General features: G+C 42.9%; 3 protein-coding genes across 7 annotated transcripts in view; all 3 read left to right on the top strand.

The window, feature by feature from the left end:
• Window positions 1-1,602, top strand: part of LOC109512748 (putative gamma-glutamyltransferase YwrD) — a 34,956-nt gene extending 33,354 nt beyond the window's left edge. For 4 of the 5 annotated variants that reach the window (XM_019864723.1, XM_019864722.1, XM_019864719.1 and 1 more), the window contains one exon: window positions 902-1,602. In XM_019864723.1, coding sequence (XP_019720282.1) covers window positions 902-1,047 — 146 coding nt within the window. In that variant the 3' untranslated portion in view covers window positions 1,048-1,602. The remainder of the gene's footprint in view (window positions 1-901) is intronic. The other variant, XM_019864720.1, reaches the window with a different exon arrangement.
• A 4,560-nt stretch (window positions 1,603-6,162) lies between these two features.
• On the top strand, window positions 6,163-11,861 carry tm4sf18 (transmembrane 4 L six family member 18). Its single transcript, XM_019864725.1, has 4 exons — window positions 6,163-6,561; window positions 8,554-8,622; window positions 9,170-9,312; window positions 10,961-11,861. The coding sequence occupies exons 1-4, from the start codon at window positions 6,382-6,384 to the stop codon at window positions 11,157-11,159; spliced, it is 591 nt and encodes a 196-aa protein (XP_019720284.1). The 5' UTR covers window positions 6,163-6,381; the 3' UTR covers window positions 11,160-11,861.
• Window positions 11,862-15,533: 3,672 nt separating this feature from the next.
• The window catches only part of cp (ceruloplasmin), a 26,399-nt gene continuing 16,276 nt past the window's right edge, over window positions 15,534-25,656 (top strand). Inside the window, exons 1-5 of the mRNA XM_019864718.1 lie at window positions 15,534-15,775; window positions 17,390-17,634; window positions 17,761-17,973; window positions 22,022-22,195; window positions 22,273-22,364. Coding sequence (XP_019720277.1) covers window positions 15,618-15,775; window positions 17,390-17,634; window positions 17,761-17,973; window positions 22,022-22,195; window positions 22,273-22,364 — 882 coding nt within the window. The 5' untranslated portion in view covers window positions 15,534-15,617. The remainder of the gene's footprint in view (window positions 15,776-17,389; window positions 17,635-17,760; window positions 17,974-22,021; window positions 22,196-22,272; window positions 22,365-25,656) is intronic.

The following is a 25,656-nucleotide window of genomic DNA, read 5'->3' as shown; positions in this document are numbered from 1 at the left end:
TTTTCGTTGTAGGGGGAGCAGAAAAGTGGGAATGGCTTTCATGCATAAAAATTTTTTCACACTAGGGGTATTTTCGCCCATGTAGGTTTTGTTGTAGAGGAGTTTCACTGTAGTCACCCTTATGTTTGAACATGGTGTCCGTTATGGACAGTCTGTGACAAGCAGAGAAGTCCAGTAATAAAACGCTACTTGGGTTCTGATCATGGGGGCCGTTACTCCCAATCACGCCCTTCCAGGTTTCACCGTCATTGCCCACATGAGCATTGAAGTCCCCCAGCAGTATATATTAAAATGTAGTACGCTCAACTTCATCTTGTTGTTTTCATATTTTTGTGAGGCACGAATCCTACATATTTTCCATGTTATGGTCGATTGTATTCAAATGTAATTTCCTAATTTCCTGTACAAGCACTATTTTGAAACATAGTTAATTTTGAAACCCATTCATGAGAAATAATTGACGATCCACTTTCATGAAATATGTAGATGAGTAAATAATTAAATAAAGTAATTCCTAAATAGAATTTATAATTTTGTTTAGGACCTCTCTCAAAATGTTCCTCTTTTTGACAGACAGGCAGACATAAAAACAGCGCTTTCTCTGGCTGTGTAAAGAAATAGCCCGATCAAAGTAATCCATGAAGAAACACTTGATTGACAACCTGTTGTAACTTTAATCAAACGTAACCTGAGTTGGCTGTTGCCATGCAGGGGTTGTCCCGAATTTCCCAATTGCCATCCTGCCCCTGGATACAGCTTGGTGACAGCCAGCTGGATCTAACCTTATCCATGGAAATTTATTTATTTATTGTGAATGCGACATGGCATTTTGAATTGACTCTTACCTTGTTGCTCGTTGTGCGGATGCTCAAGCCATTTTTGTTTCTGTTCATAAACCCAGGTCACAAGAGGTCTCAGTTTGGGAGGGGACAGATCATCACAATAGGGGATTGGTGGAATCCATCGGCCAGCCACAATGATCATCCAACCAGGGTGTTGTGGGCAGGATCAGACCCCCGATCAGATGGATGTGCGATGGGATTTTAGACTGCTTCCGGTAACTAGTTAGTAAACAATTAATTCAGCCACTGAAACATGCTAATTTCAGTTCGATTTATGCCAATTTCACACTGCTGGTGAATTACAGCATCAGAGGCAGTAAACAGTAGCGGTACGATTGAATATACCTCAGTAAACTTCTGATTCTGCTACTACACTCAGCTTCAACTCCACTTCCAACATCAGTACCTTACACACAAGACGGCGAGATGGAAAACAGCAGTGAATATGCTTAGCTGGCCTGTATAAAAGAGGTTAGCGATTAAAAATCACAGATGCTTGCTCTTTGGTGACGTTTTAGACTACCAGCTGAGAATTGGAGCCATGAATTACGATTTGGTGTTTGCCATTGTCACAATGCAGACAATTTATGGGTACCCACAGTCTAACTGTATTACAGGTTTGTTTTTATGTGTGAAAAATGTCTTGAAACTTTATTTAAAAATAAATGTCACCTGATGAGCTTCTTTTCTATTGAGTGCTATAGTGTGTAATGTAAAACAGAACTGATTATTTCAATAAACACATCAGAGTTTCACCAAACATGTTTTATTGGCGTAAATTTAATTTGTGATTTTGACCTAGTCCGCAAACTGGAAACGACTGGAATTACCTATCCATCCAATATCTACTGCTAGTTACATCCATCCATCCATTTTCTGATCTGCTTGTCTTCATAAGGGCATGCTGGAGCATATCTCAGCCGTCTTGGGGCAGTAGGTGGGGTACAGCCTGAACTGGCTGCCAGCCAATCCCAGGGCACACAGAGACAAACAACCAACCATTCACACTCACTTGACTGCCATGCAGGCTTTTGTAATGTGGGAGGAAACCGAAGTACCCGTAGAAAACCCACACAGGCACGGGGAAAAATTCAAACTCCACACAGGAAGGCCAGAGTCGGAATGGAACTCTGCACCTCTGCACTGTGAGGCAGACGTGCTAACCAGTCGACCGGGCTGCCCCAGCTAGTTACAGAAAATCTGAATCCAATAACAGACTAGACATGCTGATCACCAGTCACAGAGAACATAGTGTAGACAACTCACATTCACAACTGTGGTCATTGAGCAGCTATAGATCTTATGACGGCTTCATCAGTATCAGTGAATCCATGCAATCAACTATTCAAAGTGGAAATTTTGTGGCAGGGTGGCCACACATGTGCTTCAAAGTTGAGAGGTTCTGGGTTCAAGTCTCACCTCAGACCTTTCTGTGTGGAGTTTGCTTATTGTTGCCTGTTTCCTCTTTCTCTACATTCCAAAAGTATGCATATTATTGTCTGTTAATTTAAGACTGGGCCCTGTTTTCATACTCGGAATAAGTCTAGCCCAAAGTGCAGCCTGACGGTGAGTGTGGGTGAAGTTTTATTTCTTTTAGCATTTTTGTAGTTGGACGTAGTTTTGTGGGTCCAAGCACAACTGACTTGATTCCCGGGCAATCGAAACAGCTCCCCTCATTCCTTTTCAATTCAACACAAGAGAGGTATGCAGTCTACATGGCGAAAGCATAATGGCCTCGCTGGAGTCCGTGCATGAGATCAGCACGTACAAACTACTCATGATGAACTGCAAGATCTGCACTTGTGGATTATGTAAAGTTGTTGGAGAATGCCTTCAACCTCCCTTCATGCATCTGTGTGTGACAACCCCAAGGTGTCTGGGTCCACAAGACAGACAGACAGACACACACACACACACACACACACACACACACACACACACACACACACACACACACACACACACACACACACACACACGCACACACACAAACACACACACACACACACACACACACACACACACACACACACACACAAAATTGTCCATTGGTATTATTTTGAGTGTGAATGTCTGTTAGTCTTTTTGTGACCTGCGATGCCCCCATATCACTGAATAGAATGAGCAGTGGAAAATGGAAGGAATCCATTTAAAGTGGTTCCTGAATGAGTGGAAATTTATTTTTTAATGCTGTTGTCCATTTCTTTCAAACTAATCTGATCTCATTCTCATGTATTCAGTAATTGTTGACAGATTTTATGACATGTCATTCATTGTGTTGAAAGGATCAGAAATGCACCTCCGACTGCGGCCACATGAAAATGGGAAGATTTACCATACCATTTTCTTTTTTTCATGTTTCTGTCAACGTTGATTACATTTTCTTCATCTTTTGAAATATGAGGTGAGTACCGTGAATTAGACCTGAACTTTACAGCTTAGGCTGGCCTGGTGGTCGAGTGGTTAGCGTGTCAACCTCACAATGCAGAGGTCGTGGGTTCGATCCCGGCTCCGGCCTTCCTGTGTGGAGTTTGCATGTTCTCCCCGTGCCTGCGTGGGTTTTCTTAGGGTTGGGTTTCCTCCCACATGGCAGGATGATTGAACACTCTAAATTGTCCCTTGGTGTGAGTGTGAGTGCCGATGATTGTTTGTCTCTGTGTGCCCTGCGATTGGCTGGCAACCAGTTCAGGGTGTCCCCGCCTACTGCCCGAAGACAGGTGGGATACAGTCCAGCACGCTTGCGGCCCTTGTGGGGATAAAGTGGATCGGAAAATGGATGAATGGATTTCATCTTATTTTCACGATATCCCGATTTTCCACTCCAAATACACACACAATTCAGCTTTTTATATTTTGCAACAGTGAGGGAGCAGAGCAACTCAATATGAACCAGGAGCATAGCCAGAAAATTTGCAGGTGGTGGCCAGAGTGATACACCTTTAGTGGGGGGTGGCCAAATATACCGCACATGCGTGCATCATTCTTCATCATACCGTCCACAGTTAGGGTTTTATTAAATCAAATTCACATATCTCCAGATGAATGGCCATTACACTCAGAATCAAGCAGGAAGAAGTCCAAGTAAAAAGCAACATTTTGTTGAGCTTAATTTCGGAGACGGGACTCGTTCAGAATTGTGTCTATGTTGATGTTAAAATACTTATTCCTTTATTATGTGTTTACAAACACCCCTATAGAATTCATTTTGTGATTTCCATGCTGGATTTTCTGTTTTGGTGCATTTTTTTAAAATGGTCTTGGTGCCATTAAAGGTATCATTAATTTACGTTTTTCTGAGGCGGTCTTTGAACACCCCTTGAGCCGAATTCAGAAGAGAAGGTATCTTATGGAAGACAAGCTTGTATTCGTTTGGGAGTTTAAAAAAAAATGAATAAAGTGTACGCTTAAAAGACAACACAAGCTCTTTATGTCTCGGAGCTGCAAAATTAATGTTGTAGATAATGTCATGTGTCATTGTCAATGTCATTTTCTTTGCCATGGCTTTGCTTTTGCCAATCAGAGTGATCAATGGCCACCGACGGCTGACCGCATTTTGCATACTCCAATCAACTGTTCATTCATTCATTCAAATTATTTTCAAAAAGCACAATCACACAAAAATATCTTAATTCGTCACAATTCTAACCATTTTTACATAGTTTTGTTCCTGATTGTATGTGCTATCATTTGCTCTTTTTTAACTTGTTTGTGCAGTTTGACCGATGATTTTCTTTTTTGAATGTCTGGAACAATACATTGTGACTTTTGAAGCGCCATTGAGCAAAGAAAAAAAAATATTCATGAAGTGCGCATCAAACTGTGACCACTCTATCGAACACAGCCCCATAATATCAATGATGCTGGCTTTTGAACTTTGCGTCCATAGCAGTCTGGATGGTTCTATTCCTCCTAGGCCCAGAGGACAGTGTTTACAAGTTCTAAACACAATCTGAAATGTGGACTCGTCAGACCACAGAACACTTTTCCACTTTGTATTAGTCCATCCTAGATGAGCTGGTGGCGTTTCTGAGTGCTGTTGATAAAAGATCCCTTCTCCCTGTCATTTCCTTGCCACAGTAACCACAGTCACAACCCTTCTGCACAGATGTGCTGGTTTGCACCTGCCTTTGTGTCTCATTGTTTAAAAAGCAAAAATCAGCCACTGCAATCTATCTCAGGTTTGATAAATCCCTTTTTAGATCCTTAATTGTCCTGTTTACACCTCCTCCTCTCAAAATGCGCAAAATGAAATGTGAAAAAATTTCCCTGTTTGGAACACGCAATCCTGGGTGCGTTAGTCATTGAACTTCTACATCTATTTGCATGAACAATCGAGCATTTTTTTTTTTTTTTTTGTGCAACCGATTGCATTTGAACACGTGCGGCCATCACGTCACCACCTTGAAAGCAGAGGATACTGGCTGCTGAGCTAAAAGCCCAGCCCGCCAGCTCAGCGGCCAGTATCTTCTTTGAAGGATCCAAAGAGTGTTTGACCTCATTTACATGTGCACACTCATACTGATAATAAATCAGGCTAAAAATTAATCTTAATTGTCACAGTTAAAAATGATCGTTCACATGCGTTTGCACGCGTACATTCGGGTCTATTTTATTTTATTTTTTTCAAAAATCTGCCTGTGTGGAAACTCTGGTTGCAGTTTCGTGTGGAAAAACTTGGCTTCCATGTTGATCTACTTACATCTCCAAACTCATGTTTTGTTTTTTATCACAAGGTTGTATAACAAGCCATTTGTTCTGTTCCACTGGTTAATCACCCCGATTAATGGGGCTTCTTACAGCAGCATGTTGGGCTTCCATATTAGTGTGCGGTTTATCAGGATGTGTGGTGCATTCCACTCAGATTATGAGGCAACTGTAAACCACCCCTTTCGACCTCTGTAAAGCATAACTGCCCACCATGAGTTTTTCAGCTTCCTGACGTGCTGATATTAGAAGTCATGTCGTGCTCCTTTGCCCTCCAGAGACCTACTGACAAATTGTGCAACTCTGATCGAGAGGGTTAGTCAGTTTTCATGATCTCAAATTGTCACGAACATAAAAGAACATGATGGTAGAAGCTGGTGCCGACAATTGGAATGTTTGGAAAATGGTGCAAAAAAATGAGTTAAAGCCAAATAAAAATCAACAAGTTTTCATACTTCCAATCATATGCTCCATTGCAGCTCTTGGTCAGCTTGTTTCCTCTGTGTGTGTGTGTGTGTGTGTGTGTTTGTGTGTGTGTGTGTGTGTGTGTGTGTGTGTGTGTGTGTGTGTGTGTGTGTGTGTGTGTGTGTGTGTGTGTGTTTCCTGGCCCTATGTTGTTCAGTAGTAGAAGTGCCTCTCTAAAGGGAAGGATTATCTGTCCAACTCACAGGCTCTCACCACGTATGCTTGCTTCCTGCCACCACAGCCAGCTGTTCGGACCGATTCTTACATTCTTTCTCCACTCGCTTCCTTGTCCACTCCAATTTTTGTCCTCTTCCTTGCAGTTGTGGGTTTTTGTTTATTCTTAATTTTTTTTTTTTTTGATAGCCGAGTGATGTGTTGTTCAGTGGGCTTCGCCAGGTCTTTGGGTCTGGCTCTATTACCTCTGGCCCTCTGTTGTATCCTGGCCAATCTGCTCCTCTTGTTTCCTATGGGAGAAATGACATACATCGAGCAAGGGCGACTGGCCAGCTACATCTGGTACTTTGGTGGACTGGGTGGTGGAGGACTGCTGGTAAGTGGAAAACAACAAAAAGAAAACAAGCATGACTTCTTTCGAAGTCATTCTGTATATGACACAATCATTGGAACATGAACAAGGAACCATATTTGGAAGTTTGATTTTCAGCATTTCAACGTGTGTTACAAATGACACCAATTTTGAAATGCAACTACTACAGATGTTTTGTTACATGTCATATAGGTTGCTGTGATAAAATTTTCAGTTTAACAGCGGCGCTGTTAAACAACACCAAAACTTCATATTGGTTTTCGGTCAATTTTAGAAAAAAAAAAAAAAAGAAAACAGAATGGTTGACGGATTAAACAGATATAATTGGTGCCAGAGTCAAATATTGTAGTCATAGGCAAATAGGTCGAAGGCTCCATGATTCATCTCTACATCAGAATAAAAACGAGACTTTACACAGTGGGATGGGATCAGCAGATATTTTGCATTTGATGCAAAATCTGTGATCGATTGCAATGTCATAAATTGCCAATTGAACAATGACATCATTAATGGGCTCCCCCAAATAAGACATGACTCAACTCAACATTATTTATGCAGCAGTGCTTTCACATCCAGCTGCAGCTGGAACAAAGCACCTTACAAAACACGTGTGATAAAACTTTAACAAGAATACAAACACAATTACACAATCCGGTTCACTCCAGGGATGTTCTGTGCTGCCATCATTAATAATCGAAGGTTTCTCAGCATGTACTGTACAGGTAAAAATGTCGATTTTCCCGCAATATCTTTAAATATTTTTATTTTTGGGCTGGGCGGGTTCTTCCCCCTCCCATTTTCTGCGTATTGAATGTTAATCAGCATTTTTAGGGGAATGTTTAGGTTTTAATTGTTATTACTTTTTCCCAGTGCACTTCAGTGAGCGTCATTTTGATGCAATTTTTGTTTATTCGTGGGCCAAACCCAATCCCCGCAAATAGCGAGGGTCAACTGTACGTACAGCAAACAAATCAGTTGTTTTAATAGAGTGGTCCATCTTCAGATCGGTGATTATCATTTGTTTTTTTTTGTTTGTTTGTTTTTTGTTTTTTAACTCGCTGATGGGTGATCGACTCCAAAATCCTGAAAGCCTAATAAATACAAGCTACTTTCTTTGAAACCTGGCTCTGACCTGCATACAGCATAAACAAAGTTTTCACATCCAAGCAACTTGACTGCTCAAAAGTGACAGCTACATGAAATGCCGCATTCACTGAAAAAAAAAAATCTTTGCAATCTTTGCAAAAAAACCCAAAAAAACAAGCAAGCGGCGATGGGATACATTATTGAGGGGACATTCTTGAAACCGATCCAATTTTTATTATGGACATTATTTTAATTTATTTCTTGTTTATTCAATCATATTTAGACATGCAAAAGTTGTTTTTGGCATCATTTGGTCAGCATGTGTTTACTTTTGTCCCCTGAGAACAGTGAGGTTGTGTGTGAATAAACAGTTCTGATCTGTGGGGTTTATGCTCCCACTGAGCCGGTCCCTTTGTTTGGGTTTAAGGAGAGAAACAGATGAGCGCTTATATTTTTCCCGCACAAGACTTACATTGTTGAATCGTCGATTGAGCTGATTTTTCATTTTCAAAATCTGAATCAGTTACTTTCATCTTTGACAGTGTTTTTTGTGTTTTTTTTTTCTTTCTTTCAATCTCTGTAACTGACTGTTTCGTGATTGCACGTTCGTGCGTTTGTGTGTGCTTGGGAAAAAGGGAGACCTTGGGAACTTCACTCCCACTTTTAGGATGTGACTGAACTTCCTGTGAGCACTGAGACAACACTCGGCAGTCAGGGAACGTTGGAAAACTAAAAAGAATATGAAATGATTATCATTCATCAATTGGGAAAGATTGGGTCGCCACAAGCGCTCTACCTCATCCACACTGGATCCCACCTTATTTTTGTGATCTGAAGTATATAGTTGAAGAATTACGGTATTCTGGCATGTATGGCACATAACAACTTTATTTTCCTGTTCTCTGTTAGATGCTCGTTCCTGCTGTAACCTTCATCACTTTGGGAAAATGGAGTTGCTGCTGGAACCAGAGCCTGATGGTAAGACTAAACAACACTTCTCACGTTATTATTGTACATCACCAATATTGAAATGGAATGTGTTTTGCATGGTCCTCTCGCCTCAAAGCACAACACGTACAGTTGAAGGGCTGTCTCAACTACGGTATTACACCCTGCCCTTTGCTAGGCGGTGTGCTAATGCTAATCCAACCATGATGATTAAACAAGGGTCCCTTTGTTTGTTAACACGCAACATAGTGAGCTTGGCACACACCAGTCAAGCCACATCCGCAGCTGCTGTTTGTGTGTGTGTGTGTGTGTGTGTGTGTGTGTGTGTGTGTGTGTGTGTGTGTGTGTGTGTGTGTGTGTGTGTGTGTGTGCGTGTGTCTGTGTGTTTGTGTGTGTGTGTCAAGAGCAGCTGCCTCGCTTCAATTTGTTTCATAATAAAAGAATCCTATTCAACATTGAGGAAATAACATCACGCCTCTGCGTATTTCTAAACTGAACAAGGGCACCAATTCATGGATACCTTTACGTGTTGCATTGATTGAATGCATTGAAGTAATATGTTCCTGTTGCCCTCCAGATGTGTGGGTCAGTGTTGGCAGCCGTGGTGGGCCTGGTCGGGGCAAGCTATTGCTTCGTCGTTTCAGGTCTCGCCTTGATGCAGGGTCCACTGTGCTTCACTTCTCTCGGGTGGTCGTACCCCTTCGCAGATCAAGGAGGAAGGTAGCAAGATACTGCCTTTTATGACTTGGGTTAATACAGGGGTGCCCAACCAGCGATCGCGATTGACCGGTAGCCTGCGGACTGGTCCTGAGAGGTGAAGGGGGAAATGAAAAAGAAAAAAAAAGATTTGTGTGTCTGTGTGCGTGTTATTCATATTATATTTTTTTGTGTTATGTACAGTGCACCCTTAGCATCCTATTAGTTTTACTTGCACAAAAAAAGTATTTAATAAAATAAAATAAAATGAGAAAATAGGTCACCTTTAAGATGGCCCGTGACCTGCATCAGCAGACGTTTTGCAGCTTGCGATTGGAGCTGTTGCGATACAGTATATCTTTTTCTTATTATTATTCCTCCCATTCAAAGCTTGTTTCATCTGCAATCCGCTGATGACACTGGCAAAAAATGGGAAGCTGGAGTGACAGAAGAAGCATTTTAAAATGGTACACGTGAGCTACAATCGTTAACATGCTGCAAATGCGCATGCCATGCCTCCACCTTGGGTCTCCCACTAAGGTAGTCAATGATTTCCTTTTCCCAAACTCACAAACTCTTGTGTCGACTATACTTTTGACATAGTTTGGCAATGAACTGAATGGCGATCGGATCCCACAAATGTAGACGCAAACAAAATCCGTTCCAAATTTTTATATTTAATTACAAAAGCATACCGACAAAGTATAAACAGAAAGACCTGGTCAAAAAGAACCAGGAACAACAATACATTAAGAAAAAAGGTTACAAAGGCAAGGAAATAGTAAATCCCATTATATAAACGAACTGACCAGAGTCCAATTTCACAAAAAAAACAAAAAACAAAACATGAGCAAGATCAAAGACAATATAACAAATACTTTAAAGGGGAGAGACAAGAGAGCAAAACCGACAACGAGATAAAGATGTCTAGAAAACAAAATTTGAGCAAGAGCAGCACTGACCAATAATCCAACAGAGACATGGGGTCTTGGCAGTCCTTAAATACTTGGCTAACTTGATGACCAAAAAGGCAACAGGTGTGCACGCTGGAGGGAAGGCCCTCCTCTCCACCTGTTGCAGACACACAAGAACAGGAGCATGACAATATTTCTGTTGCGTGCGTGCGTATGTAAGCACGCATGCATATATCCATGCACATGCAGTAACGGGTCGATCAGGGGAGATTGGCTGCTTGAAAAGTAGATCTTCAGTCAAAAATGGTTGGGCACCCCTGGGCAAATATGGTTGTACTTAACTTAAAGTAACGGAGGTGATGCCATGACGACCTGTAATCATCAGCATAATGCACCTTATATTTGTTTGTCCTTATTAGCAACACTCTGGACTGGTCACCAGCCAGCCACAGGGCATGTAGATACCCACCAAACCTTACATTCACATCTCGGAGCAATTTCAAGTCTTCATTGATTCAGTTCATGTGTTTGTGGAAACAAGCTAGTGTGAATCCACTTTTAATCCAGAAACTCAGAACTGTGAGGCGGTGGTGTGAATCACTCGCCTCCACTCTACCGACATTTGAAACACACCACCAAATACTAATCTACCTGCAACCTTGTCCTATTGTATTTTAAAATAGAGGCACTTTCTTATGTATTTTTCAGGTTATGTTCCTGCATTTCTTTTGATTTTCTTTCCTAATTTTTGGTTTCAGGTATCTGCTGCAGTCAGCGACGTGGTCTCAGTGCCTACAGCCGCTCCACATTGTCGAGTGGAACGTGACTCTTCTGTGTGTGCTTTTGGGACTTGCTGTGCTAGAGTTCATCCTGTGCTTCTTACAACTGGCCAGCGGTGTAGTTAATGCCATCTGTCGGCCTTGTTGCTATAAGCAGGAGTATAATTTGAATGCTTAGACACTGGCACAACATTTACGTAAATAAATAAATATACACTTGCAAGTTGTACACACTGAAGGCCAAATGTCCACACAGTTGTCTACGGTGCAGCTTCATTATTGCATTCATTTTAAAGCACCTCACAGAATCATCACTGAGATTACACAATACATATTTGCCTTCCATGTTATCCATGAAATGTAAAATTGATAAAGGACTCAGAGGATGACAGTTTGAGGTATTGGGTTGGTTTAAAGTCTACCAACGCTCATACTTTGTGAAAAGGTGAAATAACGTAGCACTCTGAGACGTCGATTAAGAAGTCGACTCTGTGTCCTACTTCTCTCTGTTATTTTAATCGTATCATTCATTTTTCTAATCTCTTAATTTGGAGAGTTTCATCGGAACTGATGGGAGAAAATGAACACAATTCAAACATCAAACTCTTATTAGTTCATGAATAAACTTAAGATGCCGTTTACATGTTTTTGAAAGGCTGTCATGTATTTGTCAGTTTGACTTCAATGCGCCTACTTTTGGACAAGATTAATTATGATGTGGCAGGAGGTATTTGATCTATTCAATATTGTAGTGTTAGTTCACTACCACAAAATGTGTGTTTGTTGTTTGTACAATGGTTATATTTTTGAAGTATTTTGATGTGCCTATATCTTTGGCTGTTTGGCTCTTAAATTCAAATTAAATGCTATCTATCTATCGCTCTAGCTAGCTAGCTAGCAAGATTTTCGTGGCATATTTTTTATAATGTTTGTTTGTGCTGCCTTGAATAAAAAAATATTTTCATTTCAAGTGTGTATGTGGGCATATGTGGGCACCAACTGCTATGTTTCGTAATCAGTTTCTGGGTCAGACCTTGGGTTGAGGACTTTCCATGATTTCAAAATATAGAGCGACACTGTGATCTAAAACTGGGTTCACCAACCTTTTTGAAACTAAGAACTCCTTCTTGGCTACTGATTAATGTGGAGGGTGTTTGACAGTATGCACTTTTGAAATAAATTTGCTCAAACTGCCTTCATATGTTATAATTAATGATGATTGATATTCATTTCTGAGAAGATACTGATCACATGAGCGATTTATCGCAATAATTATGAAACAGACAAACATCAATTGGCCACACTTTATTATATTATATATATATATATATATATACGGTATATGCCAATGTTCACATTTTGAAATGATTGCTTCAACAATATTCCTGGAGAGTCACAGTGTCTAATCACCGGTAAGCTATTTTTTTGGGTTCCCGCGGGTTCCATGTTCGTGACCCCTGTTAACTCAGACGGTTTGGAAACTCTGAGTGTTATTCAGATTTGCCATTCGTTTAGAATAATGGCTACATTATTCAGAGTTCATCAATTTTGGATCAAGAAATAACCGTGAGATGCATGTTCATGAAATGGCAAAGTGCTGTTTCTGTAGAAGTTGAAGGTACAGCAAAGGTAAGACAGGGGAAGCATGAGTAATAAAAATAAACGATTTTCTTTTTTTTTTTTTTCCAAAACCACGAACAAGGAACACAGGAGAATCAAAATACCAAATTAACAAAGTCCCCAAAAAGATTCAAGGTAACAAAGCAACTTAAAGAACGAAAACAATCATCGACAGCCTTGTTTTTGTAGAACGCAAAGGACTGTCTGTGATGGTATGGCTGGAGGAACTGCGGTGCAAGGAGCTCGTCAACGTGGAGCTGAGTATCACAGAGGAGATGTGGAGAGGAACGAGTCAGCTCTCAAAAGTAAAGTGTAACGAGAGACAAGACTAAATGCGACTGGAGAATTGCACCATTCATTTTTGTATGTGTTATTCGCCAGCGACCGAACTTTGGGCTCTTTGAAAACTCCATTGCTTGTTTACTTTCAAATTTAGCTTGTAGCAAAAGTGAGTGATATCTGTGTTACCAGTGCCTTAATACTGGTTCGTGGAAATTTTTATCTCCCTCGCCTCTCATTTTCTAACAAAACGTGCAACACGAGGGAGTAAAACTCAGCACTTCCTCTATGCTAAGTGCCAAACTTAAGGGAACCATTGTGTATTTTTGATGGAGTAAAGGACTTTGTTCAGTTATGTCATGTTTTGTTTACAGCACTTTGGTACAGCCACAGTTGTTGTGAAAGCAATAAATAAATTTAAACTGAAAGAAATCAGCATGCTAAATGCCATCAACTTAAAGAGACAATGGAGGTGGATAACAGTGGCGGATGCTGGTCTGTCAAGGAGGGGAAGCTCATTTTCGGCCCATATCATAAAATGTGTCCGTTTATTTATACGTGAATTCTACTCTCCGTTCCTTTTCAAGAAAATGATCTGTGACCCTGTCATACTAACCAGACGTCTTTTCCAGAGAAACTGTGGTGATATAAATCAGTCTGCGAACACAAGCAACTACAATAAAACCCACCAGAAATGAAAGATTAATTTGTCGCTAGTCGTTTTCAACAACGAGAGTGTCGCTAAGACGATAAGAAGACGTCTCCAGTTCAACTCAGAACAGAATCAGAATTGAAAAATGCTTCCATGGATGCCTACACCAAAAGATCGGTGATTGGCTCATTTCGCTGTCAATCAAAACGAGATTCAGCCTCAGACACATCATCCAATCATGATGCAGAAAAGCTGAGCGTCCGGGTCAGCCCATAAATGCCAACTGTCCAAAGACTCCCAGAGACGCTGAGCGTCCGGTGGGCGGGACAAAACCAGCATTTATCCAATGACTCATCTTGTTTCAATGCTTTGGGACAACCTACTCCGAACTCTCGAGACAACCAAGGTCCGCGCAGTCGACGTCAGCGTCCACACAGTTTAAAGCACAGTGAAGCTGTGGGAATGAGTGAGAAGAGAGTCGCGTCGTAACCAGTAATAAGAAGTTGATTCTGAACAAAAATTGAGCGCGTTGTAGCGCATAATTAGTCAATGACATGTACACACAATTGTATGTACGCACATACCTGTATATGTGATCACTTATTTTTTTGACATTTTAGGGGAAGCTGAGCTTCCCTTGTAGTCTTAGAGCAATCGCCTCTGGTGGATAACACAAGTGGCTCGAGAGAACTGATTAATAGACACAAGAAACAGTGCTGACAACGAAGGTGAAGACAAAAGCCTAATGAGCAGACATGAGACAAGAGGAATGACTGTAAACACCTGGAAACAAGACAACATGAAAGAGATCATGATTGTCAGATGTATCAGGCAATCAGACCCTTAAGACAAATTTTAAAACACAAGAGAGACTAGTAGTCAAGCAGAGTTGTCTTTTACTTGTACACAAGGGGAGTGAACGATCGCCAAACAGCTCTGTATAAACTTCGCTCATCTCCGCCCTGTTTATTGTCTCAGGGAATGTCCCGCTATTATTCTTTTTTAACGTTTGTTTTACGTTTTTTTTACGGTTTACTGTCGTCATGGGAGAAACCCTCATCTCCTGTCACAATTCGTTGTGGTTTTGGACCGTCGGTCGTCGCACGGTTGTCTTCGGTCGCACTGTCGTGGCGTCCTGCCTGCGTTTCCCGGGCGTCACTCCTCGTCCTTCCCGGAGGTGCATCCGCTGTGGATCTCGTCGGGGCTTCCACCTCGATGGCTCCAGGGTCATCCCCTCCTCGGGTCGTTCTCCCGTCGGCCACAATGAGACAGCGGCAGAAATAGCGGCCAATCCGCGGACCACGGCGTGTTGGCCGGCCTGGCTGGGTCAGCTGGTGCTCCTTGTGGTGGCGATGTTGCCGGCGTCAACTATTTCGAGTCGCTAAATTCAGTTTAAATTCATCTCTCCTTTTATTATTTATAATTTTATCTGTGGTTTTATTGTTATTGTTTTGATTGTAAGGTGTCCTTGAGTGTTTTGAAAGGCGCTTATAAATGTAATGTATTATTATTATAATGTCCTGTCACACAAACTTCTGTGGGGTGGGGAAACACCCACAATGTATTCCTCGGTAATTGAAGTCATGCTGATGGTTGGTTTGTGATAGCAGCTGTAGATGCGTCACGGGCACACCATCCTGAGGCTGGGATCTTAATTTTAAGGCTGTGAACAGGAACAAGTTTGTCTCTTCAGCGTGATAAGATACTTCGATTGGATGCTTTGTACGTAAATGAGGTCCTTGCAGTGTCACACTAGTAAATTGATAATACATCTCAAAGCCGAGAGCGGTAAATTATCAACAATTACTCCTACAATAATGCAGTGATCAACAAAAACAGATTTCATGACATTTGGTTTAAACATAATCATAAAAAAAGCAGCAGCGAAGACAGCAAAAGATTTTCAGGTTAAACATTATTCAGGTCTTGTGTAAAGTGGACAGGGGGTCACGGCGGTTGTTGGTCAGTGAACCCTCTGATCATTATTGACCGTTACCAGCAGTCGCACAGTTGAGCAAGTATAAAGACAGAGTGGACAAAATGCCAATGAGACAGACTGACTGACTGTGGAAGTACTCTGTTAAAATGTCACGGTCGGTGTTTGTTTTATTTCTGCTGTGCTGTGCACCAGTATGCATTTCTGGATTGAGAAGAGAATATTTCCTCAAGATAGAGGAAGTTAATTGGAACTATGCACCGAGTGGGATGAACCTCATACAGAACCACACAATCCAGGAAGATGAGTAAGTCTTTACTTTTTCCATGATGTGTTTTTAACCCTGCGATTGAGTGGCAACCAGTTCAGGGTGTACCCCACTGTCAGAGTTAGCAATTAGACATTCATAAGTCCCAAGGAGGAGAGGAGACACTCGATTCTGGTACCAGGGGGGAATGGAGAGAAGCATTAGGTTTCGATTCTTTCACCCACAGATCTCACCGCTCGCTTTATTTCTCATTGGGAATCTGATACAGGGGTGTGTCCAACCTAAGGAGTGAGGGCCGTTGAAGACACGCACTGAACTTGTTTGACTATGTGTGTACATGTGACTAAAAATTACATCCAAGTGAGCAATCATTACAAAAACACCAAGTAAGCTGCAGCTGGTGTTGACAGCTCCATCCCCATTGCTATTGTTTGGTCTTATCACCTTATCTCTTTCCAACCACATTCTCAGAAAGGTAGTTGTGTCCCCTAACTATCACACAGTGCACTAAGCATTCTTTATTATAAATATGAGCATATATTTATCAAGCGCATAAGTGGATCTTTATTAACAGCATAAGCGTTTTTCATTGCAAGCATAATCAATTCACCATTATTAATGCAATGTATGATAACTAAAACTAAATTACATAATTATTCCTTCACCCGCCTACTGTCCGAAGACAGCTGGGACAGGCTCCAGCATGCCCCGCGAATGCTTGTGGGGATAAGCGGATCAGAAATTAAATGGATGATATTTTTAACCGTTAACATTGTGTTACCGTTGGCTCAGTCTGTACATTCTGCAATTAGACGATGGACCAAGTTGTGGGTGATTGAAGTCATGACCTTGGAAAGTGTAGTGGTCTACATAGCTGATTGCTGTGCAATTGGCATGAGATCACTTCCCACTCCACGTACCCATGACTGTCAATATTAGTGACAGCCTGACTGGGCCACGTGCTGGCCTAGATTTATATATGTACCACGTTTACAGTAAATATGGTGCAAGTAGTGATCAGAGCAAAAATCTCCTAATCAACACAGTTACACCCCCCGCTCTTTTTTCCCCCCCAAATACTTGAGCAATCAAAACATCTCGTCTGTCTCAATCAGTATGACCGTTTTGGCAGAGGTTAATTAAACTCTGCTTACGTATTTAGATTTATTTAATTTAGGATCCTGTTTCTGTATTAGTATAGTTTGCGCCAGCATGATGAGCTAGTGGATAGCACAACTGCTTTATAAGTCTTAGGATTTGGGGTTCCAATGTCTGCTCTGGTCCTCCTGAGCGGAGTTTGCCAGCTCTATCTTTGTTGTTTGGGTTTTCTTGAAGTACTCAGGCTTGCTCCCACATTACACTCACATGTTTGTTAGGCTAATTGAAGACCCTAGATTACCTGCAATGAGCTGGGATAGCCCGCAGCTCACCAATGATCCCAATTAGTCCAAGTGTTCTAGCAAATGTCAAGTCTGCATTGAATGAATTTGGGAATGAGGACCAATGTTCACTCATAAACCGCAAGTAGTCATTATTAGAATGATTTTTGTTATGATGCTGTGAACGATTTTGACCTGCAAAAGCAGACCATGTTACACCATGTTTTGCAGCGTGATGAACTGAATGGACGCACATTTATGATTTTCACTGCAGAGAAGCTGCTGTCTTTCTTAAGAAAGGCCCACAGCGAATCGGCTCCACCTACAAGAAGGCTGTTTATAAGCAGTACAGTGACGCAACATATGGAACTGAGGTGCTGAAACAAGCCTGGTTGGGCTACCTGGGTCCCCTGCTGATGGCTGAAGAGGGAGACACTTTGATAGTCCACCTAAAAAATGCAGCTTCCAGACCGTACAGCATACATCCTCATGGACTGAACTACAGCAAAGGCAGTGAGGGTGAGAAATGTATATCTTGCTGTCCAACTGAGTTGAGGCATGACTGTGAAATCTATTCTTTGTGTGTGTGTGTGTGTGTGTGTGTGTGTGTGTGTGTGTGTGTGTGTGTGTGTGTGTGTGTTTTAGGGGCATTGTATCCTGATGGTACAGCATCTGAGATGAAAGGAGATGACTCAGTGGCTCCTGGTACAACAGTAACCTACGAGTGGACCCTCCGACATTCCCACAGCCCAAAACCAACAGAGAGCAACTGCCTGACCAGATTCTATCACTCCCATGTGTCAACTCCAAAAGATATAAACTCAGGATTGATTGGACCCCTCATTCTTTGTAAAACAGGTACTTGTTAAATAGAGATTTTTTTGAGGGAAGAGTGGCCTTTCCGTGTGGAGTTTACAGGTTCTACCCATATTTACGCGGGGTCTGTTTAGGTACTTCAGCTTCCTGTCGCAGCCTAAAGACATCTATTTTATGTTAGTTGAACAATCTAAATGTGTTTGTGTGAGTGTGACTTTAAAAGGTTTTATGGAACAATGAGCCAACGCAGTGATTGAGAGGTGACCAGTCCAAAGTCAGAGGGGATAGATTCCAGCTTTCCTGTCATCCCAAAAAGAGAAAAAAGCAGTTGCAGAAATCTTGGTTACCCCAGGGACTAAAATAGCTCCTGACCAGCTCTCCGTTTCAAAGGGCTAAATAAATCCTCCCGTTTCCCTGCTCTACAGTAATGTGAAGATTGGTCGAGGACGAAGGTATCTTAAAGCCGTAACAGAAGAGGACACGCCCAGGTAGGGGATGAAGGGAAGTTTAAGTAAGAATGGCATAAGTAGTATAAAGTGACTTATTTAAGATGGTTATTGTTCTCCATTTCTCCAACGTATTTTTCTTAGTTCGCTACTGTCAAGGGAGAACCACACCTAATTAGTGGAATGGCCCTCACCACGACAAGTAGGAAGTTCAGAGACAAAATAATGCCCAGGCGATATGAGACCAATTGTGAGCTTGTTGAGATCTCTGCAGCCTCACCTCATACTTGAGCTTTTATTGGCAGTCACATGATTGCAACATCATCATCCATACAAGATAACATTGAATTATTGAAAATAACATCCCTAGGCAATTATCATAACCTTTTGATGTTAACAGTTGGATAAAGTCCATGTGTCTTGTGTGGAATGGGTAATGAGCCTCTTTTTGGCCATACATTGCATTGTGGGTTATTTTTTCATAGAAATCAAACGTCTGCAAAAGTTTTTTGCATACTGTGTAAAACCAAATGAGTTAAAATGTCTGTTTACTTGGTCGACCATCCCTCCTGTTGACACACGGCAAAGTCCATGCGTCACAGCAGCCACTCAAGAAAACAGCGAGCGTGGTTGCCATGGTTTGTAATCAGGTCCACTATAAAGATCATGAATCCAAGTGGCCCCCTCTTTTTTCCAGCCACAGTTTCTGAGTCTGATGCCCATCTCTGTCTCTTTAATAATGCCTTGTAGGTCCAGGATGTCACCAGTTGGAACATCAACTTTGCAAACAATGGTAGCTGCAGCCTCCTAAATTATGTCAAAGCTTCTTTGGTCTTCTTTGCTCTTCTTTGGTCAGAGAACATTCCGCCGACCTTCTGACTTTCGCGAACCTATTTCAACCTACCTCACAAGTTCCTCGACAGAAAACACATCCCACCAAGCTCTGCTTTTCACTTTCCTTTCTTCCCGCAATCCAACTTCTTCTCAAACAATAGCCAGTTAATTGTGCTCGCTCGACACAACGCACGTAGCTGGAGGGCCGCACCCATACCTCTGTCTGGCTGGATCCAACATTTGGCAGCAGTAGGTTTAAACCACCTGGTAGTTCAGCTTGTGGCAGTGATAATGGAGTACACACGACTGACTGTAAACACGTCTTTATTCCCAACTGCCTGACTCTGTAGCATTGCAAAATTGTGCCCAAAACATTCATGTCAATACAGCGCCCCCCCACCCCCAAGGTAAAGTTACAAAAAAATGTTCTGCATTGGGCTCTGGCTGCATCTGGTTATTACTGATTCTAATTAGACGCCTACGCCTGCTTGGTTGTGTTTCATTGTCCTCAGGGCGGGCAATATATTAGCATCAGTTTTCCTTTCTCCTTCCTTCTTTTGCGCTTCCTCATGCCACACACTTGGAGTAGCTGTTTCCTTGGCGTATCCTGAGTACGTTGTTCTTCGCAATCATGAATAGAGAGATTCCTCAGCAATTCTCCTGTTTCTTTTACACTTGCCGTTTTAGGTTCAAATTTGGAGCGCTTTTCCCATTTTTTCAAAAATGTATTTCTTCCCAGAAATTTTTGTCCCATTTCTTTCTTTAGATCGGTTGATTTCGACCTCTTGGGTCTGTCTTCTCTTTTCTTGGATTTTACCATCGTCCTTTTGTTACTAATCGCACATACAGGATATGAGATTTTCCGGAGAAATGTTATGCGCCTGTTCACTCTCCCTGATGTCAAGCTTCTACCGTCGACTTACAGTCTTGGGCGGACATCAGCTGGGTGTCAAAATTCACAGATCATGAACAGTTTTAGATCTCCTTTCAATGCTCGTCATACACACAATAACACATAGCATGTAATCACACAGATTTCAGTGGAATGAAACTTGTCAGTGTTAGATTTCGATTCCACACCACTGAAACTGTTGCACGTGTAAAAAAAATAAAATAAAAACAAACAAACAAATCTTCAAATGGTCAGCAAATCCCAGACGAGCCCCCAAATGCCCTAAATGGCAAGCACGTCCCTGACAAGCCCCCAAATGTTTCTCACTGATTCTATGTTCGGAAGTTACGTTTTCTGAACCATGCCATTAAAGCGACTGATTTTCCACTTACAGAAGTCACGTTATCTGCAGTTGTGCACTTTTGACCCAACACTAAGTCAAGTCTCACACTGAAAATCATCTAGGCTTCAAGGTACCATAAAATCATTTTATCCTTGAGGATGGTGACTGGGATTCATCCCAATATTGTCATTCTGATCTGAATGTCTACTATGGTTCTCTCTATTTCTTCCTAGTGGCTAAACCTAAAATTACTACAGTGGTACCTCTACTTATGAAATTAATTGTTTCTGGAAGAAATTTCTTTATGAGAAAATTTTGTAAGTAGAGACGTATTTTCCATGTCAATGCCGTAATTCGTTCCAAGCCCCCCCTCCCCCCAAATTCAGACATAAATGCTTCCTAAAGCATAAAAATGCATCAAATGATGAAACAATTACATGTTACGATTACTGTAGATAATTGCACAATAAATGAGTTGTGGATAATGTAAAAAAACAAAGATGGTCATTTAACTTTTAATTGTATCATCGGTTTTTGCCCTCTTTCATTCATGTTCTATCTCATACGTGGTTTTTGCCTGGCGTTTTGTAAGGAACTGATCCAAGGACGTTCGCTTTTGTCGGCTTTCAACAATCCTTCGAAAATGTCCAAGGCAAACATCTGCATAGCGAGTGATCGCCCGACTGGTGAACACTTTTTCTGGGTGATTCACATTAGCATAAAACTATCACAACACCTTATGGCCCGAGGGGCGAACTATGAGGACGCTGCATGATCTATCTATACACATCAACACATTCAGTAGAAGCCACTCTTAACCAATGGGATGCCAGGTTGTTGCTTGGTAATAGCCAATCACAGAGCAGCTCTAAGTATGTTGCGTTCAGGAAACTCGGAGCTGCGACTAGCAGGCCATACTGTATATACCTTTCGTATCTTGAAATTTCTTTCGTAACAAGAGGCAATATTTTCCTGTTGAGACGTTTCGTAACTAGAAAATTTAGTATGAAGAGACGTTCGTAAGTAGAGGTTCCACTGTAATTTAATGCATTGGCTGGTTCCCTCTTCAGGTTAAACTAATATCACTTATTTCGAAAAGGTGTAAATCAAACAGGGCTCTCCCTACTGGTTAAATTTAACCTAGAAAGGCCTAAATCAAGGATGATGAACTATGGTGTTTGAATTCTGAGAACTGCAAATATTCATGCCTTTTATTAAGGCATTTGTCATGGAATTCAATTTATTTCACCATATAACTTTCTTTACTCCATATGACATGGCGGACCCATGACATCCTAAATGCTCACTTCCACCCAACAGTTCCTGTCCTCTTGGGTCATGTCACCGCTCCACAAGACAGTGTAAAATATTAACGTCTCAGATCTTTGGGATACAACATTGTGTCATATATTGTATGCTATTTTGGCTAATAAATGGCATGCATGTATTTGTACACATTAATTGTACTTGTACTTGGAAACATGATTGTTGATGGACAAAAAAGATTGTGCAAAATACAAAAATCGAGGAAGAATTATTTATATAATTGAGTTGACCTTTATCTCTTTTGTGTAGGAACTCTGGACATACATGGTGACAGTTCAGCAGACTACCTGTATGCACTCATATTGATGGTGTCAGATGAAAACTTCAGCTGGTATCTAGATGACAACATCAGGACACATATAACAAACCCTGCCAGAGACCTGAAAGAGGATGAAGATTTCATTGAGAGTAACAAGATGCATGGTGAGAAAAGAGATTCCATTCCCGTATGGATTCCACCAACCCTATTATGTTCTCACATTAGATAAACTGCGTTGCAGGTATAAATGGCTTTCTCTACGGTAACCTACCTGGACTGAGTATGTGCCAAGGGAACAAGATCCATTGGCATATGATTGGCTTAGGAAATGAGGTAACTCATCAACTGTTTTAGGACGGGGATGATTTGACTTGACATGCGCTACTTTTGTAAACAGCTGTGCTCGGGCATAAAAACTGGTGCAACTGGATTTTCATGCAGGTGGAAGCCGTTTTTAGCATTTTGGGGAATTTTTTTTTGCATGCACCCGACACCTGACACTTTGGTGGTGGGAAATAAAAGCAGGTCTAAGTTGTGGTGCTGCTGGTGCTGCACGATTCGGGTGAATTTGATCGGGGTGCAGACATGTGTGGTGTCATTGTATTTGATTCATAAATCTGAAAACAGCATGCATTGAACCTTCTGGATCATGATAGAAATAAATTTATTGAAAGTATTAGTATTATTAGCATCTTTAATATATTTTGCGGCACAGCCTTGTGCGGAGGTTGGGCGGGTTGACACACTGATGCACAACTGCGGGTGGAAGGCAGTCTCCAAGTGGCCATTTGACAGCGGCCAACTTGACATGCACAAGTGGAGATCTTCTTGGAGTTTCACATAAACGGCCTTTGCGGTCATCTCTGACATCTGGTGGTATAGGGACCGAACAGCCCGTACCAAGGGGTTCGATACTGCATACTTCCGAAGCACCCTCCACTGAACTCCTCGAAGGACACGGTCAAACGCCTTCTCCAAGTCCACAAAGCACATGTTGACTGGCTGGGCGAGCTCCCATGTACCCTCGAGGACCGTGCTTAGGGTGGAGAGCTGGTCCACTGTTCCACGGCCGAGATGAAAACCACACTGCTCCTCCTTAATCTGAGACTCGATTTCCCGACAGACCCTCCTCCAGCACCCCTGAATAGACCATACCAGAGAGGCTGAGGAGTGTGATACCTCTGTCGTCGGAAGTATGTGCCAAGTATGGGCCTCTTGGTCCACCATATTAAAAAGAGGGACCACCACCCCGATTTGCCAAACCAGAGGCACTCTCCTCGCTGACTGCGCAATGTTGCAGAGACGTGTCAACTAGGACAGCTCCTCAACATCCAGAGCCTGGAGTTGAGGAGGACTTGAAAGTATTTTGCCCACCGACAGCCATCCGCAAGTTGGCTTCCATGGCCTCACTGAACTTTTCCCAGGGCCAAGTTTTTGCCTCGGCGACCGCTGAAGCCGCGTTCTGCTCGGTCAGCTGGTACCCATCTGTTGCCTCTGGAGTACGGCAGGCCATAAAGACCTGATAGGACTCCTTCTTCAGTTTGACGGCATCCCTGACTGCCAGTGTCCACCAGCGAGTTCAGGGGTTGCCACCACGAATGGCACAGACCACCTTAACAATAGAGGCACTGAACGTGATCTACTCTGACTCAATGTCCCCTACGGACGTGGGAAAGCTCTACTGGAGGTGGGAGTTGAAACTCCTTCTGACAAGGGATTCTTCCAGACACTCCCAAAAACACCCTCACAATATGTTTGGGTCTGCCAAGCCATACCGGTAGCTTTCCCCACCATCGGAGCCAATTTGCCCCCCCCCCCCCACTCGAAGGTGGAGGGAGGCAACCCCCTCGTCCATCAGTGTGAACTCCAATGTACAAGCACTGAACTGGGGGGCAATGACTATGCCTACATCTGCTCTACGCCTCTCACTGTGGGCAACTCCAGAGTGGAAGATAGTCCAAGTCACCAGAGCCCTGGATGTGTGTGGCAACGACATTATCCAGTCGAAATCTCTCTGCCTCGCACACCAGCTCGGGGTCCTTCCCTGCGAGAGAGGTGACATTTCACACTCTCATGCTAGCTTCTGGAGCCGCCCAGCTCACTTGGCACCCGACCCCTTTGTACCCTCCAGCAGGTGGTGTGGCCATGGGAAGGGGGACCCACATTGCCTCTTCGGGCAAAATTTTAATATGCCCCCCTGGTTGTGAGTATGATGGCCATTGTTCTGGATATTTGGGGATTTTATTTCATGAAAGCCTGACTGTGAATGGTAGGATGAAGAATAACATGCACGGCCAAGCCTCACTGATGACCCTGTCCATCCCACTGAAAATGTTCTTGCTTTGCCCTTGCCTATGGACAAGTTTGATTGATCAATGAACCTACCATGCATGTTTTTGCAATGTGGGAGGAAACCTGAGTACCAGCAGAATACTACATGCAAACTCCTCACAGAAATGCTGGAGCTGGGATTTGAACCTGCAACCCCTGCACTGTGAGCGACATGTCCTAACCCACAACCGGCCCTCGAGGACCGGACTTCGACACCTGTGTCCTAACCAGTTAGCCATTGTGCCGCCTTGCTGCAAATCATCAGACAAATTAAAATTTGAGTTACACATGGAAATTATCCATCCATCCATCTTCTACCGCTCATCCGGGGCCGGGTCGCGGGGGCAGCAGCTTTAGCAGGGAAGCCCAGACTTCCCTCTCCCCAGCCACTTCTTCGAGCTCTTCCTGGCGGATCCCGAGGCGTTCCCAGGCGAGCTGGGTGACATAGTCTCTCCAGCGTGTCCTGGGTCGTCCCCGGGGTCTCCTGCCAGTGGGACATGCCCGGAACACCTCACCAGGGAGGCGTCCAGGAGGCATCCTAATTAGATGCCCGAGCCACCTCATCTGGCTCCTCTCGATGTGGAGGAGAAGCGGCTCTACTCTGAGCCCCTCCCGGATGACCGAGCTTCTCACCTTATCTGTAAGGGAGAGCCCGGACACCCTGCGGAGAAAACTCATTTCGGCCGCTTGTATCCGGGATCTCGTTCTTTCGGTCACGACCCATAGCTCGTGACCATAGATGAGGGTTGGGACGTAGATCGACCAGTAAATTGAGAGCTTCGCCCTTTCGCTCAGCTCGTTCTTTACCATGACAGACCGATACAACGTCTGCATCACAGCAGACGCTGCACCGATCCTCCTGTCTATCTCTCGCTCCCTCCTGCCCTCACTCATGAACAAGACCCCAAGATACTTAAACTCCTCCACTTGGGGCAAGATCTCCTCCCCGACCCGGAGAGGGCACTCCACCCTTTTCCGACTGAGGACCATGGTTTCAGATTTGGAGGTGCTGATCTTCATCCCAACCGCTTCACACTCAGCTGCGAAATGCTCCAGTGAGAGTTGGAGAGCCCTGCTTGAAGGAGCCAACAGTACCACATCATCTGCTAAAAAGCAGAGATGCAAGACTGAGGCCACCAAAACGGACCCCCCTCAACGCCACGGCTGCTCCTAGAAATTCTGTCCATGAAGGTGATGAACAGAATTGGTGACAAAGGGCAGCCTTGGCGGAGTCCAACCCTCACTGGAAACGATTCCGACTTATTGCCGACTTATTGCCAGCAATGCGGACATC

This window comes from Hippocampus comes, unplaced genomic scaffold (genome assembly GCF_001891065.2).
Source record: "Hippocampus comes isolate QL1 unplaced genomic scaffold, H_comes_QL1_v1.1 scaffold172, whole genome shotgun sequence".
Classification (NCBI taxonomy): Eukaryota; Metazoa; Chordata; class Actinopteri; order Syngnathiformes; family Syngnathidae; genus Hippocampus; species Hippocampus comes.
The sequence above is the reverse complement of the archived record's forward strand: the minus strand, read 5'-3'. Positions and strand labels throughout refer to the sequence as shown.

What these genes read in the sequence shown, in the direction of transcription:
- tm4sf18 (XM_019864725.1), top strand. Translation starts at nt 6,382, where the DNA reads ATGTGTTGTTCAGTGGGCTTCGCCAGGTCTTTGGGTCTGGCTCTATTA. An exon ending in TGGGTGGTGGAGGACTGCTG is followed by an intron (nt 6,562 to 8,553) that starts GTAAGTGGAAAA and finishes GTTCTCTGTTAG; the next exon opens with ATGCTCGTTCCTGCTGTAAC. An exon ending in TTCGCAGATCAAGGAGGAAG is followed by an intron (nt 9,313 to 10,960) that starts GTAGCAAGATAC and finishes TTTTGGTTTCAG; the next exon opens with GTATCTGCTGCAGTCAGCGA.